At 35.6% G+C, this 16,847-nt stretch overlaps 1 protein-coding gene across 2 annotated transcripts in view; it reads left to right on the top strand.

The window, feature by feature from the left end:
* The window catches only part of sema5a (sema domain, seven thrombospondin repeats (type 1 and type 1-like), transmembrane domain (TM) and short cytoplasmic domain, (semaphorin) 5A), a 232,001-nt gene that overhangs the window by 166,980 nt on the left and 48,174 nt on the right, over positions 1 to 16,847 (top strand). For both annotated transcript variants that reach the window (XM_083530259.1, XM_083530260.1), the window contains exon 17: positions 10,472 to 10,697. In XM_083530259.1, the coding sequence (XP_083386385.1) occupies positions 10,472 to 10,697 (226 nt within the window). The remainder of the gene's footprint in view (positions 1 to 10,471; positions 10,698 to 16,847) is intronic.

The following is a 16,847-nucleotide window of genomic DNA, read 5'->3' on the forward strand; positions in this document are numbered from 1 at the left end:
CTCTATTGGGGTTATCCGCCTTATCTATATGTAATTACATTGTAGAATTCAAGAATGAAGAAGTGGCCTGGTCAACTGCTGATATATTCAGTTTTTTTTTCTCAACAGTAACAGTGGTCACAATTATCCTGGGTCCAGTCATTTCTCACACCAAATTTGTAGTTATTTCTTCAAGTGAATGCTATTTATACATACTATATCTTGTACCGGAGGTTGTTTGGAAGCTGATTTGAAGCTTGTATGTGGTTGTGTTTATTTTAACTTTGGAAATATTGTTTCTAGAACCTTTGGCAACCCCCCAAAAAAGTCAGTAATTAAAATACTGCTTGTTATTTTTACAGTAATTATGTAAATAATTAATAATAAATAATTATTACATCTTTTAAATAATAGATTTTATCTTGCAGAATTATTAGTATCCCTATTCAGTGAATGGTTTGAGGTTTTTATAATTTTTTGGAATTATCATTGTAACCAGGTTACTTTATAATTTCTCACTATCAGGCAACCTTTACAAAAAGAAAACCGATGGTTGTTGACTCGCAAAAATCAATCAGGAAATCAATCAACCAATAAAACCAACCAAACAGTAAACAACCAAATAAATAACTTAAACATATTTTGCATAAAAGAGTGGCGAAGATCTACTAGTAACTCTGTAAGTGCCTCCTACTCTTTATAAGTAATACTTCAACAAATATTGTTTAAAGGGTTGCAGATTCATTGGAAACCAATGTTTGGCAGGAAAAAATATGACAGGTAAATTGAGCATTCACATTAAACATTCATATTGACCATTTCTCCAGCGTACTTAATGCTTCTTAGTTTACTGCAATAGACGTGCAATGAGGAGGGGTTTTCTCTTTGAATCTGGTTCCTCTCAAGTTTCTTCATGTCATCTCTGGGAGGCTTTTTTTTCACCACTGTCACCTTGTGCATGCTCAGTGGTCCTTTAAATCCCCATCTGGAGTTCCATAATATGTTTATAATGATTAACATTGAAATATCAGTCATAATAGACATATACATAACAGATTTACCTTTAGGTCATTACATCAGATTTATTTATGATAATAGTATTCAGATTACATGAGAAACATTCTAATTGATATCTGTACACATTTAGTGTGTGTGTGTGTGTGTGTGTGTGTGTGTGTGTGTGTGTGTGTGTGTGTTGGAGATCTGTGTAATCCTGAGAGCCATGTGCTGGTAGAAATGAATGTTATCATAACCACCTGCTGCCCTCTCCAGATATTAGATGTGTCAGACATTAATTGTCAGTGGGAGGGTGTAACATCTGTTTGTAACTCCCTACATCTTTCAAGGGTGTATTTTTTTTCTCCCAACCATGACCACTGGGAGTCTTTAAAAGTAGTCCAGATGTTCCTTCTGAGAATGAATGAAGTTTTTAAATGGACTATTTTAAGAAGAGTGGTGAAGCTGGCTCCATTTGATTAAAGACTTATTTAATAAGGAAAATGCCACCCTGCTGTTTGTCTGTGAATTTATGTGTGGAGTGTTAATTAGCCAGAGCTAATTGCATATGCATGGGGTTAGAAAGGTCTTATCTTTTATTTCATAGGCACTTTGTGAGAAAATAAATCAATCAGGTAATTATAAGGTAGTAACTTTTTATGTTTTGAAACTATTAAAAGATTACAAGACTATTGGAAAGAAATTGGAGAAATGTTATGTGCTGTTTCTGACATTTTTAGTCAGATTACCGGGGCAAAGGAAATCGGGAATTTGGAACTTTTGTTTGATTTCCGATTTCAGAATCCACTTTTGCTCTTTATAATTCAATGACAACCTACATACATGCAGTACCTGTCAAAAGTTTGGAAACACAGTTTTATCGTAGTTTATCTTAACCAAGTTATTGTTTTTGAGACACGTAAATGTTCCTCCTATTTATATGCAACAAACTAGAAAAAAGCAAGAAGATACATGACTTGGACAGTGAATGACTGGAAGAAAGTTCTGTGGACAGATGAGCCAAAAAAAACATTTCCGCTCCAACAAAAGAACTTATGTAAGATAGAGAAGAGAAGTGATGTTAGCAGACATTTTTCTCAAACCAACAGTCAAACATGAAGGTGGAAGCTGAATGGTTTTGGGTTGTTTTGGAGCAGAGAAAATTAGAGACTTCTTCCGGGTAAATTGAATACTGACCCAAGATGTGTACTATTTTATAGTTCAATGCCATGTATTTCCATTTGGGCTGCAGCTAATTAGAAAAACAAAAAAAAAACATAACATATATATGCCCAATCTTTGTAAGCATTAGTTAAAGAGCAAACATTCACCCAGTCAATCGACCTTATTTCTTTTGAACTGCTTTGGATTAAACTGGTTCGCAAGGTCAGAAAGAAATCTTTAGTGAAGAACACCTTTAGTGAATTTTACAAGCAGCATGGTAAAATGAATGATTTTAGAAACTAACTGTTCGGATGCCAAGAGTGTGGAAAGCTGTCATTCAAGCTAAGGGAGGATTTTCAGTTAAAGTAAAGTTTGACATTTGGAAATTGTTTAGTCAAAGAAAATTCTCATACTGATAAAATGCCTAGTTTGTTAGATATAAAAAATGAACAAGCATGTGTCCCCTTAAAAAATAAAATAAGTGTTTACATGGTTTTCCTTTAAAGGCACTGTATTACATAAAATGTTGTTACTTAAAAGTCTCCCACATATTCCTATGTAAGCTTGACTTAAGTAAAGAAAGTCGATTAGTAAAGAAAAAAAAAAACTTCACAGTGCATTCTGTTATCTATACAAGCAAATGGAGCGATACACAATGTGAAACCCGTCAATGTGGGTTATACAAAATATCAGACTTCCACTTGACTTACCATCTTATACAAAGATGGTGTGATATAGATAAAAGCTACAAAGCCTTCTATCCATTAAACATGTCAAAGTACTGACACTGGAGACCCTTTCCAAAAGCAAATATATAAATAAAATATGCAAAGAATTTAAATTTCTAGGAAATCTTGTCGAATTTATTTCGTTTTTACATTTACATGACTTATGTAGCTCTAAGTAAGAAATGGCTGCACCAGAAAATTTTCTGTTCTGCTTGCAAGTTTTGATGTTCAACATACAGATCACTTTAGACAGCCAGTAAAATCACAGGCCCCAACAGATCACTTTTTGTCATCCATCGCTTCTCATGCATCACTGCAAAAGTTGTTATCTCTCCTGCAAGACATGCAATCAGATGTACATCAGACAGCTGATGGATCATTTCAGTGAGTATCTTCAAACTTTAAACTCTGAGGATTTCTTGTTTCCAGTGGCAAAACTCTTTTAGAGCAATACAGAATGTATTTTAAAAAATACAACATGAACAGATATTAAATCATTAAATATGTAACGTTTGAAATATAAACCGGTTTCTGCTCCTACAGCCACATAAGCACTTTGTATGCTGCTCCTAATGTTTACTTCATCTATTATTTCTGCTGGATTCTTGTCTCGTTCAGATTAGGTTGGAATAGATTAATTTGGATTATCTACAATAAAATGAGTTAGATTAGGTACATTCGATTATAGATGATTTAATTTTATTGTACTAAACTAGGATTAGATTATGCAAGTTTATATTTAGATTAGATTTGATCAGTCTATATTGATTTAAGTATTTACTTTACAGTAATTACATTTAATTGGACTTGTATTACATAAGATAAGATTGGACTACTATAGAGTTAGTTAGACTCTTAGATTAGATTACACTGTATTAGATTTGGTTTATTTAGATTAGTTTTGGAACATATTCAATTTAATTAGACTAGATTTGATTACAGAGGATGGGATTGCAGTGGATTTGATTACATTTTCATAGACTAGAAACTATTACAGTGGATTAATTTAGATTTAGATTAGATTAAACTACAGTGGAATTAAATACAGGCTATTATTAGTTGATTAGAGTTGACTGCCATTTTTTATAAGAAAAAACAGGGTACTGTATTTCCTGTATAATTTTTATTATAGTGTTTAGTGTCATGATGTACTGCAATATAAGAGAGACTTAAACTGAGAATGAAACTTTATTTTGAGAAAGCACAAAAGGAAATTAGGAACCATTATAAATGATATTATTTTCAAGTCAAGTTAAGTCAAATAGGCTTTTCTTGTCATTCCAGCCGTATAAAACACAGTGAAATAATAGAAACTTTCCCAGGACCAAGGTGCTACATGAATCATAAATGAATGCAAGAGAAGCAAAAAATGATTATATGTGCAAATAGTTTTTATTGAATTTGTTCATATTAGTGTGTGTGTGTGTGTGTGTGTGTGTGTGTGTGTGTGTGTGTGTGTGTGTGTGTGTGTGTGTGTGTGTGTGTGTGTGTATGCATGTTTGGGGAGATGTTAGTCCCTTTGTATTAATGGGTCTAATTGCTTGTGGAAAGAAACTGTTACACAAGGTGGCTGTGGGGTCCTGAATGCTTCGTAGCTTTTTCCAGATGGCTGGAGAATGAAAAATGGGTGTGAGGTGGTGTGTGTGTGATCAGCCACTGGTAGTGGCTTAGAGGATGCACTTGCCTTACAGTATGTTGGTTTGCACATTGTTTTGTTTTGGCTGAATGAAACTGAGAAAAAAAATGAAAGATATTCACATCAGGGACTATCATACACATCCCTGTGTGATGTAAGCTCTTGTGGCTGTCATAGAAAAGGGTGTGTCGTGTTGTGTGGGCTTCAGTGTGTACTTGCCAGTTGGTAATTGAGCTTATTTGTCTCGCGAGCTCACAGTGAGTTGGCTGGTCTCTCGAGGAATTCAGCAATAACAGATACATTCCTCTAGGTCCCTGAGGTGATGGATGGGGTTATGCGATTTTATATTTTATTGGTGAACTGGGGCACTTTTTGATCTGTGTGTATGCTTGTAGAAGCATGTAAGCATCCCTGTGAGTTTCTAAAAAGTACAAGTGAGGGGATCCTTGCAAAATAAATAATAAAGTACATGAGAAGGAAAGGAAATCCTTTCTTACAGGATTTATCGAAAAAACGAAATAGAAAAACTATTTTAGCCTACCGAGCAACAGCACTTTTCTCACATAGTTAACATTTATTGGGAATTAAGGTAGAAAATCAAGAGATAGAGAAAATGGAGAGTTGGAGAGTTCATTTCATGGAACTACATAAGAATGAAGGTTTAATAATGACTAATGATTTGATTTTAAATAAAAAGAGATTATATAGCATAGTAAGAAAATAATTTATCACAATGAGGTGTGCTATTAAAGGTAGAGGACATTCAAAAACTAATGGAGAGTTATAACACCATGTTCTGTAACATGATTACTTTTCTAGAACAGTGTAGATCAGATTGTTTAAATTCTTTTATACCATGTTAATTGGCCAATTGAGATATATATTATTAATCTCCTATGACAGAAATGTTATTGACTCTCACTTGGTGGAAAACAAACTTGACTGTCTTATGAGAGAAAACCAACAGACTGTCCTGTGGTTAAAAAAATAAAATAAAATAAAAATAAAAATACTGCTTTCCTGTAGTTGAAAGCATACTGGCCCTTCTATGACAGAAAATCTACTGAAATAAAATTATTGGATTTCTTTTGGTTAAAAAAAACGTACTGACTTTCCCGTGGTGTAAAATGTACTTACTCTCTTGTGGTAGAAATCTTACTGCCACTTTTGTGGTGGACATTTTTTTTTTTCTTACTGATGCTCCTGTGGTGGAAAAAATTAACTTGACCCTCTCCGGACACATTAATGACATATTCTCTACAATTCTGATAGAGTTCTATTGTTGGTTTAGTGTCAGAACTGTTATTAACCCAAAAATAATGATAAAATTTCAATGTACAATAAACATACATATTTGCACATATGGCTGCACTGGATAAACTGCAGCCCATGGTATTTGCTGCAGCTACAAACTCACTGATGTATTAAACAGTTTAAAGGCATCTGCTTCTTAGGCTTGATTTTAGGAACCTGTCCAAAATGGTTTTTGTTAGTAGATAAATAAGTATATTTGGATATTTCATGCAAATATCTGGCAATCCAGAGACACCAACAAGACTGAAATCCAGATTCAAGACAGGTGCAAATAAGTTCAAGGATATTGATTAGGACAAGAGAATATGGCTGTACTGTCATATTCTATATAATCACGGAATGGAAGGGATTAACAAGGATTGGAGATATGGAGATAGAGGATTTTAAGAAAGGATTAGAGAAAAGCGTAAAGAATGAGAGAAAGAAAGAGAGCTATAATGAAAGCGATAGATTTTCTTTTACCCGTAGTTAGAAAAATATATTGAAGGATTGGAGAATATGGCCAACTTGCCTTTTTGAGCATCATTACGGTCAGTGCACCGAATTTGATTCCCTTGTTGTGCATCAGATTCGCCTGATGTCTCACATTATGATCCTCACACACAGCGCAGATGGTGTGAAATCAGTTCAGTGAGGATCAGCAGCTCAGTGCACGCTTTGTAGTGTGCATGATTGGCCCAGTTGGGGATTATTAGAGGGGGCAATTTCCTAATTAAATCCAATTTAGTCTTCTACAGCAGCATAATGTACTCTGCATATACTGAAATAGAGCTGTTAGAGCAATGCATGGAAAATGACACTTTAGTTACTCCTAGTTTCTTTGTTTCTTATGTATACACATGTTTTTTTTAAAGGCATAGGCAGAAAATTTATTAGAAATAATCAGAAAAGTTTGAACTGTTTGAAAGTTGACAGTTGAAAGTTTTGTACATGCCACAATATAAAATGGCTCTTAATATGATGTATGTGTAGTGACATGGGAAGAAGAAAAAGATTTGTATAAAACAATAATTTTACTATAAAGCATATAGCAATATATATATATATATATATATATATATATATATATATATATATATATATAGAGCAATGTCAGTAAATCAGTAAAACTAATTATAAATCTATGAATAAGATAAGATATACTTTTATTCATCCCACAGTGGGGACAATTCTATGAAATCAATCTAGAAAATACTACAAAAATATCCAATGTAAAACAAGATCAACATGTACACTAGACTCCCTGGTCATTTCAGTAAAAGCACATATAGACATGCTTATTTGTGTAATAATCCAGCCTACAGTTACAGATCAAGAGCTTCAGCATGAGGAAAAAAGGAGATCTCAATGACTTTGAGTACAGCATAGTTTCTCATAGGCTAGTTTGACTACTTTGAAATGTAGTCATCTCGACAACAGTCTCTGTTAGCCGACTATCACGTTGCCGGAATTTTGGTCTAATATGTTACATAAATGTTCAGTACTGATATCAAATCTGCAAAAGTGTACATAAAGTTGCTTTTAATACTTAAACTAAATATAGCAACCATATGACATGTCTTAGTGAAGGTGAAAATTTTAGCATTACAACATGCAAATTATCACTAAACGAGGAACCACGTTTGTTTGTGTTTTATTGTCATGATTGTCCCTAATAAGAGATCATCAATGAATCTTTTCTAAGGCGCTGATTTGAAAATGCTAGCATGTTAGTGATGCCTTGTTGAGCATTCATCATTGCAAAAAAAGATGAACAGCTTGTGGCCCAGTTAGAGTTTGTTCATTTTACAGACACACCATGTGGTTTTGATTAAAAGGCTCTAATTATTGGCCAAGTCCACGTGTAAACACTTTTGGCTTTCAAGCTGTGAATCAACACTTCCCATTATCCAACATCTTCACACGCACAATAATACTTTGGTCAGTTAGACCCAGCGTCTGCATACTTGATTGTGTACATGTTTCTTTGTTCTTCTTTATGTTTTTTTTGTTGTTGTTTTGTTTAATAATTGTATTTGTTATTACATAGTAGAATTTGTCCTATTAGTGCTAGTCTGTTATTGGTTGATAGTGAATATTATATATTGAAGCAAAAATAGACGTTGATGGAAAATCCCAAAAACGTAAACATTTTCACCATTTTTCAAGAAATTTCTGTTTATTTCTCTCATGGGTTCTTGTGGGTTCTCGGGTTTTTTTCCCCCGATTTTCTTAAAATCATGTAATGTAGGTTCACCAAACTTGCACTTTGGAAAACAGTAAAATGCAAAACTTCTTTGCCCTGCGTTTCATTTCTGTTCTCTAGCATTCTCATGCTTACTGTATGAATGGAAGTCTATAGAATGAAAGTGTAGTGTAATTGCAGCCTAGCATGAAGAGAAAAATATGGTTATTGGCTGAAATATAATTTTCCTTTAAGGCCATTGATGATTACAGTGATAGAAGGCTTACAAACATGGGCGGGGGTAGAATTTCTCCTTAACTGTAATTCAACATAGATTTGTGCAGGGCCTTTAACCTTGAGCTTCTCATCCTCTTCCGTTTTTTTTGAGAAAAGGACAACATACGCCTTTTGACAGCTTGATGGATGAACACAGATGACTTTTTTTTTTTTGTGGCAAGGGCTGGCAGCCACTCAGGGCCTACGCAGCAGAAATAAATAAATGGACGCAAAATGGACTTTGCTCATTGCTTTGTTTTTTTTTAAGCATTTTATAAGAATGTGACAGAAAATGCACTGTAGTCAGCAAATCTTTATGGATAATGGATTTGTGTGTTTTGAAAAAAAATGGATGGTGCAAGGCCATTTACTTTTTTTACCTGTTTAAAGTCACTTTGAAAACATGTGTTTGATTTGGCCAAACAGCCAGCCAGCCAGCCAGCCAGCCAGCCAGCCAGACAGCCAGCCAGACAGACAGACAGACAGAGAGACAGACAGACAGACAGACAGACAGACAGACAGACAGACAGACAGACAGACAGATAGATAGATAGATAGATAGATAGATAGATAGATAGATAGATAGATAGATAGATGATATTATTATTATTATTATTATTATTATTATTATTATTATTATTATTAATATTATTTTTAATGACTGTTCACATGTAATGCTACATTAGCATAAATATTGCATTAGCAACTTAAAAGCCAATAATGACTGGCATAAAGCTAGCTAGCTTGCAGCACCATGAGTGGCTTATAAGATCTTTAAAATCACAACAGATGCAAGGTTTGGCTATTTTGCTAGCTATAATATATCTGTTTATGCGCCATACTGAATTCAACTTCAATAAAAAAGTATATGGATCGGGAATTGTCTACTTTGAGCCATTCGCCTGTAATTTGCTTTGATGTTACAGGAGACTTAAATTAAGGCTAATACATTTCACAGCTCTCATTAATGCGCATGCGCATGCACTGTAACCACTGTAATACAATTAATCATCTAACCATTTAAATAGTGAGCTAATTTGCATTAGTTTGTTTGGTTTCAAAAGTTAGCTTTTAAAGGTATTGGTAAATGTTTTTCCCTTTATTTGTTGCTTGGTAGCTTTAAGTCTTTGTATTCTTTCAGGTGCTATAAAGTAAGACTGCTTAAGTAATTGGCTTCATACAGCAAGCATGATATTTCAACTGGTGCAGTTTAAAAAAAAATATTACATAGAAACGTTAAATACTGTATATTTGATTCAGACTGAAATGTGTGCTGATTCTAGTGTTAATTTGTACGTTGGTCCTATTAATTCTTCAGTCCTGTGACAAGTTAAAGGTTATTTACCACACTCGTGTCTTCGGAGGATCGTTTTAGCTCGGATACAGTGACATTTAATGAAGAAAATATGGAGAATTAAGTTTTAGAATTCATTGTTAGAAGTTCCACAATTCAGGGTTAGTTACATACAATTTACAGCAGATTCTTGGCTCAGCTGGTTATGAGATAGAACGTTGGAGTTGTTAAATCCACTATATAGACAAAAGTATTTGGCCATCTTACTTTTCCAGCCATATGAGTTCATTTTTCCGCAGAAAACTGTGTAGAAAACTAGAGGCACACATTTGTTTGGGAAGTGTTTGATTGTAGTAGCATTCCATTTTCCCTTAACTCAAACTAGAAGACCCAAATATGTTCCAGCATGGCAATGCCTCTGTGCACAAAGTGAATCTATGAAGATTTGGTTAACATGGGTTGAAGTAGAAGATTTTAAGTGACCTGCTATAGAGCTTTGACTTCACCCCAGGCCTCCTCGCCTTACACCCTTTACAATAATAAAGAGCTCTAATCTGCTCAGCCACACTGGAACATCCTGGAACATCTTCGGAAAAGAGGTTATAATGGCAAATGGGATGTTCGAACATATATAGTCAGGTGTACACAAATGTTTGCCTATATAGTGTATGAGAAGGCAAACAGACTAAAGCTGCTGTACATCAGCACTAGTATCAGCATGTAGTTAAACAGCATTGAGGGTAATGTAGTTACACGAACATTTTTGAACGAAAAAAAATTCTACCCAGAACTTAATTACAAATAATTATTATTATATTATGATTCTAAAGAGTAACATGTGAATTGCTGATTTTTCTACAAAAATTTAGTTTAAAAAAAATAAAGGCAAGGCCACTGACTGATTTCTATTTCTTTTGCAGGAATACCAGTCATGTAATACTCTTCCCTGTCCTGATCTGAAGAAAACAACACCATGGACACCTTGGACCCCTGTGAACATCTCGGATAATGGGGGCCATTACGAGCAGCGATTTCGCTACACGTGTAGGGCGCGAGTGGCTGAATCAAACATGCTCGAGGTCGGGAGGCAGAGGATTGAGATGCGGTACTGCTCCAGCGATGGCTCCACCGGATGCTCCACTGACGGTAAGCCCTCATTCATCCTTCTGGTAGACGGTTATATATATTCTCCTCTCTTATACTGATCTTATCTCCCTGCTGTCGGCCTCTCTCTCTCTGTGATGGAGTGTGTGTGCACTGGCTGTAGGGTAGATGCTTCATGGGGTTTTTTTGCCGGCTCTTGTGAAGACAGCATGATGTGTTGAAGTGAATGTCATTCTCTTTCACTCGTTCGTTCGCTCCCCCCACCATTGATTTTCCATTGATTTATAGTACCACAGCTAGTACCATTCCCTTGGTAACCCCCATCAGGCAACCAGACAACCTGTATAGGAAATGGTTGTAATGTGTAGGTTTTCTAGAAATAATTACAACTTTAGAAAGTTTTTAGAGTTACATTTATGATAGATATGATATTTCTTCTATTACTCTAGAAAATATACTTCTATACTTCTGAAATAAAAAGCATGTTTCAGACTCTCTACAGTTTTGGCATATTATAAGCCTTTACAGTCTTCTTGGAAGGCTTTGTGGCCACTTTTTTAATACCACCTTATTGGTTTATAATATATTTTCTCATATCTTCTCTTACTTTTTAGTTTTCGCATATTCATATAAGTTTTAAACTTATTGACCGCTTAATTAATGCACAATTTCTGAGCGGTCAATCGGGTTTTCATTTCACTGCAAGTTGTATTCTGAATATATATATATATATATATATATATATATATATATATATATATATATATATATATATATATATATATATATATATATATATATATATATATATATATATACATATATATATATATATATATATACATATATATATATATATATATATATATATATATATATATATATGTGTGTGTTATGACAAACGAAAATCTTGAATATTTTGTAAGACGCAAAAATTAGCCGACAGAAAAGTAACTTAAGAAAGGTAAGAACAAGAGTCCATAAACATAAAATAATAATATATAATGTATTAATAATAATAAAACCTAAACACTGCATTTAAAAACGCACTGTACGGTGTTTTAGTTTGAAATGATCCCAAACTTTCTGTGTCCTGAATCTTCTCCTCGCACCTCGCTGTTTTCTTCCCGCTCCTCCATTTTTCATTCTGCAGCGTGTTCTGTGTTACCTCTCCAGAGAGCTCCAGAGTTTAGCGGGTGGTGCGTCAGTAATAATGGTCCGTGGTAAAACGTAGTGCTCAGTGTGTAGTTTAGAGTACTAAATGAACTAAATGATGCTTCGATGCTTTTTTGTATTCTAAAGTGTGGAAAAACAATTCAAAAGTGTATTCAAAAGTGTGGAAAAACAAAGTTACACCTTTATCTCTGACCGGTAAATAGCACTGAAATTGGAGATTTATTCCATAAATGCTACATTAACATCCGTTCTCTGAAAATTCTATCGTATAAATGCATTAGAATGCATAAGTGCATTAATGTATAACTGTGATTTCCAGAGATACTGTCTGTGTGCTGCTGAAAATTAATCAGTCTTTTGGCCAACCATAATTAAGAATGATAGGAAAAAGTGATATGGAAAAAATAACTTTATTATTATTAGTAGTAATAGTATTACTAATATTATTATTATAATTATTAATTTATTATCATCATAGAGGTCTGAATTAAAAAAAAAAAAATCAGACCTCTGCAGTGTAGAAATGCTATGTGGTGCAGGACATGTATGAGGACAGTGTGAAAGCAGTGAAGTGGGCAGTAGGAATGACAGACTGGTTCAAGGTGGAGGTTGGACTGCATCAAGGTTCGGCTCTGAGCCCTTTCCTGTTTGCAGTGGTGAGGGACAGGTTGACTGAATAGGTCAGACAGGAGTCTCCATTGACTATGATGTTTGCGGATAATATTTTTATTTGTGGTGAGAATCGGGAGCAGGTGAGAGGAGGTATGCTCTGGAGAGAAGAGAAATGAAAGTCAGTAGGAGTAAGACACGTGTGTGAATGAGAGGGAGGGTAGTGGAGTGGTGCAGTTGCAGGGAGAAGAGGTGGAGAAGGTGGAGGAGTTCAGGTACCTGGGGTCAACAGTCCAAAGTAATTGAGACTGTGTTAGAGAAGTGAAGAAAAGAGTGCAGGCAGGGTGGAGTGGGTGAAGAAGAGTGGCAGGAGTGATCTGTGATAAAAGTGTATCTGCAAGAGTGAAAGGGAAAGTTTATAGAACTGTGGTGAGACCTGCGATGTTGTACAGTTTAGAGACAGTGGCATTGAGTAAAAGACAGGAGGTGGAGCTGGAGGTAGCAGAGCTGAAGATGTTGAGGTTTTCGTTGGGAGTGACGAGGATGGACAGGATTAGAAATGAGTTTATTAGAGGGACAGCGCATGTAGGATGTTTTGGAGACAAGGTGAGGGAGGCGAGATTGCGATAGTTTAGACATGTGCAGAGGAGGAACATGGGGTATATCGGTAGAAGAATGCTGAGGATGGAGCCACCAGGAAGGAGAAAAAGAGGAAGACCACAGAGGAGGTTTATGGATGTGGTGACATGCAGGTAGTTGGGTTGAAACAGGCAGATGTAGGGGACAGAGGGGTATGGAGACAGATGATCCGCTGTGGCGACCCCTAATGGGAGAAGCCGGAAGAAGAAGAAGAAGAAGTGTGAAAATGCTATTAACCTATTACTAATACATAATAAAGTATTTTCAGTAAAAATATACACTTTCTTTTTCTCTTTCTCTTTGTCTCTCTCTTATATCTCTCTCACACTGTCTCTAATTTTCCATCTTTTTCACTACAGATTCTGTCATTCAATGCCTCTTTGCTCTCTCTCTCTCTCTCTCTCTCTCTCTCTCTCTCTCTCTCTCTCTCTCTCTCTCTCTCTCTCTATATATATATATTCTCCACTACATATGCCCACTATCTTTCAGTATCTCTCTTCTCTCTCTTTGTCTCTCTCTCTTTCTCATTATCATTATTATATTTCTCTCATTATCGTGCCTATATAATGATCTACAATATAAATGAAAACAGTGATTCTGTACTGCATAGACAAAGAGGGACAAAAAATGTTTGCTTTTGAAAAAGAATCAATGTTAAGCTATGCTCTCTCTCTTTTTCTCTCTCTCACTTGCTCTCTCTCTTTTTCTCTCTCTCTCTACCACACAACGCACATCACATAGAGTAAGATTTTACCCTTAACATCTGTAAACAAGATGTTATTAACACTTCATAAATGAAATGTCAATGAATGTGCTGTTAAAGGCAACACAAGCTAATTTATGGCAGTTAGCCTTCAGTAAAACATGTTTGGCATCAGATGCTATTGTTGAGATTGTTAGTGCTTTCCTACAGCAGCTAATCTTCATCAGACACCCACCAACCAAGAGCACAATTACAGCAATGAAGTAGAGCACACACACACACACACACACACACACACACACACACACACACGCACACACACTCACACATATATTTAGCAATTCCTTTTTTCTTGTCCATTTTCAGAACTTTTATAAGCCAAAGAGCAAAGACTTTGGTATTATAAGCCCTACTGGGACGGCACGGCGTCTGTAATAATATAGTAAACGCGTTTCCTCCGTGATTAAACCCTTGCATCTGCGTGGCAATGAATTAAAGGAACAGTTTAGGAAAAAGATCAAACGCTCAACAGCATCAATCAGCTACCACATGTTTTGTGCCTCTTTTTTCTATTTTTTTTTCCTCGGCGCCAAAGCTTTTCTTTCTTAGGTTTCTTTCCTTCCATCTTTAATCACTTTACGCAGCATTTTAAGTTTCATAATCTCAATAGCAGCTGAATTTTACAGTGGATTCCAGCTATAGTATTATTTTTATTGAAGTCACAGTCTGTCCTAAGCCCAGTGGTGCAAAGTTTTTTTACTTTATTACTGTACTTATGCATGTTTTCTTCAGTTATCTGTACATGGTTGGGTGAGTGGTAGCTAAGTGGTTAACGCTCTGGGTTACTGTTCGGAAGGTTAGGGTTTCAAGCCCAGGTATAGCCAAGCTGCTACCTTAGGGGTGCTTGAGCAAGGCCCTTAACCCTCTGTCCTCTAGGGGTGCTGCAACATGGCGGACCCTGTGCTCTGACCCCAGCTTCCTAACATTGCTGGGATATGTGAAGATTGAATGTCACTGTGCTGTAAAGTACATGTGATGAGTAGGGTTTTACTTTACTACGTTACAGAAAACATGCTATCAAAGTACAGTAATCCCCCGTTTATTGCGGTGGTTACGTTCCACAACAATAAAATAAACCGTCTGCGGTAAATCGGGGATTATTGTACATAAAAAAAGTTTGTGTATTGAGACCCCAAGTTTAATCACATGGTTCTTTTTAAAGTTTGTGTCTTTCACAGTGTGTCCATAACAATTGAAAACTTTATTGTGTAGGATTTTTGTACATTTACTTAAATAGAAATGTAAAAGGAGTACTTTTGCCTTTACTGATGTCATATTGATGCAGGATATTAATAATTTGACTTATGTATACAGTAGTAGTGTACCTGCCTAAACGCATGGTTCAAATATGGAGTCTGGAGTCGCTGGTGGGTTTGTAAAGTACATTTTGGGGGTCCAGTAGTGTTTTATTTTCTTACAGTGGCTTTGTGAGGTCATCATATTGATTATAGATCAAAGTTACAAGAAAGAAGTTAGTAGGACCAATATAATTTCAACATGAACAAACAGCCGTCAACACGAATCCAATAATGGTGTTGGTAGTGCAAAGGTCAGAAATAATTAGCTTGACAGGGTGTGCTAAATTTAAATCTTTTTATTGTACAGGACATCATACTTTTACTCATTGACAGGTATACTGAAACATGCAGGAGACTGTTCTGTATGTGTTTTATTGCCTTATTTCAGTGACAAAAATGTAACCATGCATACATGTTGCTTTCTTAAAAGTGTGATCATATACATAATCAAATCAAACATGCAGATGGTCCGCTGTGGCGACCCCTAATGGGAGAAGCCGAAAAAAGTTTTTATATGTTTATAAGCAACTGAAAAAAGCACAAAAATCAGGGTATGTCAAAACTTCTCCAGGGTCCCAAAAACATCCCAAGACGGTTAATAAGACAAACAATGGATCTTGCTATTTTACACAAAAACCCGAAAGGAGAAATATGTCTGTTCTGGAGGGTTTGGGAAAAAACAGTGACTGTCACAGATCTCTAACACATTATTATTATTATTTTTTAGCTTTACTAATACACCATACACTCCTTATTCCCTGTAAAATGAGTTGTTAGTATAGAAACGATGAACAAGTGCATTACTTTTGCCCATTCAGATTTTTGTCTTAAATGGGTTCTTGAGATTAAAATTATTTTTAAAGCCCATGTCTACATGATTAAAATTACCGAAGAACAGCATGCAGTTTAAAGTGTATATTCACGGGGTGAAGTGAGATGGAAAAACATCAACACTGTTGTGCCGACAGAAATAAAACCACCAGGAAAGAATAGAGTTAGCGCAGTTTCATGCGGAGAGTTAATCTTACTGAATACGGTTCTGCATATTGAGCGCAGGAACCCTTCCTTTATCTGAGCAATTATCTCTCCTCTTACCCATTGTTAACCAACCAGCTGTGTCCGATGAAACCTTTTCACACTCATTCGCCCGGGCGTGATAGATCTGTGAGCTCTCATGGCAAGTAATTAACTTATATTGTGCGTCATTTTGATATAATTACCTCTTGATATAAAAATAGTGCATGGCAGCCATTAGCAGGTCTTTGAAGGACGGTGAACTCCTGGAAGCTTGTGAGCAGTTTTACTAGTGCCTTCTGAATCATTTTAATTTCATGAGTAAACATTTACTAAAACCTGAAATACAGATGAATATAATAATATCTATTATCAGTGTAATACATTAGTGCGTACAAACATATTTTGCTAATAGAAATTATTATTATGTGGCCACTGTAATTAGTTTCTGTGAAGAAGGCACTGGTACTGTGTTTGTCAGTCTCAGTAGAAAAAGCATGGCCTCTGTGCTTTTACTTCCTGTAAAGGAGGAATGGCCACTATGCCTGTCAGCCTCAGTTAAAAAGCCAAGGCCTCTGTGCATTTACTTCCTGTGAGGAAGGAGTGGTTATTGTTCCTGTCTCCATAGTAGAGGCATGGCCCTTGTGCTTTTACTTCCTGTAAAGTAGGTGTGGCTACTCTGCCTGTCAGGCT

Source organism: Silurus aristotelis (assembly GCF_946808225.1).
Source record: "Silurus aristotelis genome assembly, chromosome: 25".
NCBI classification, from domain to species: Eukaryota; Metazoa; Chordata; class Actinopteri; order Siluriformes; family Siluridae; genus Silurus; species Silurus aristotelis.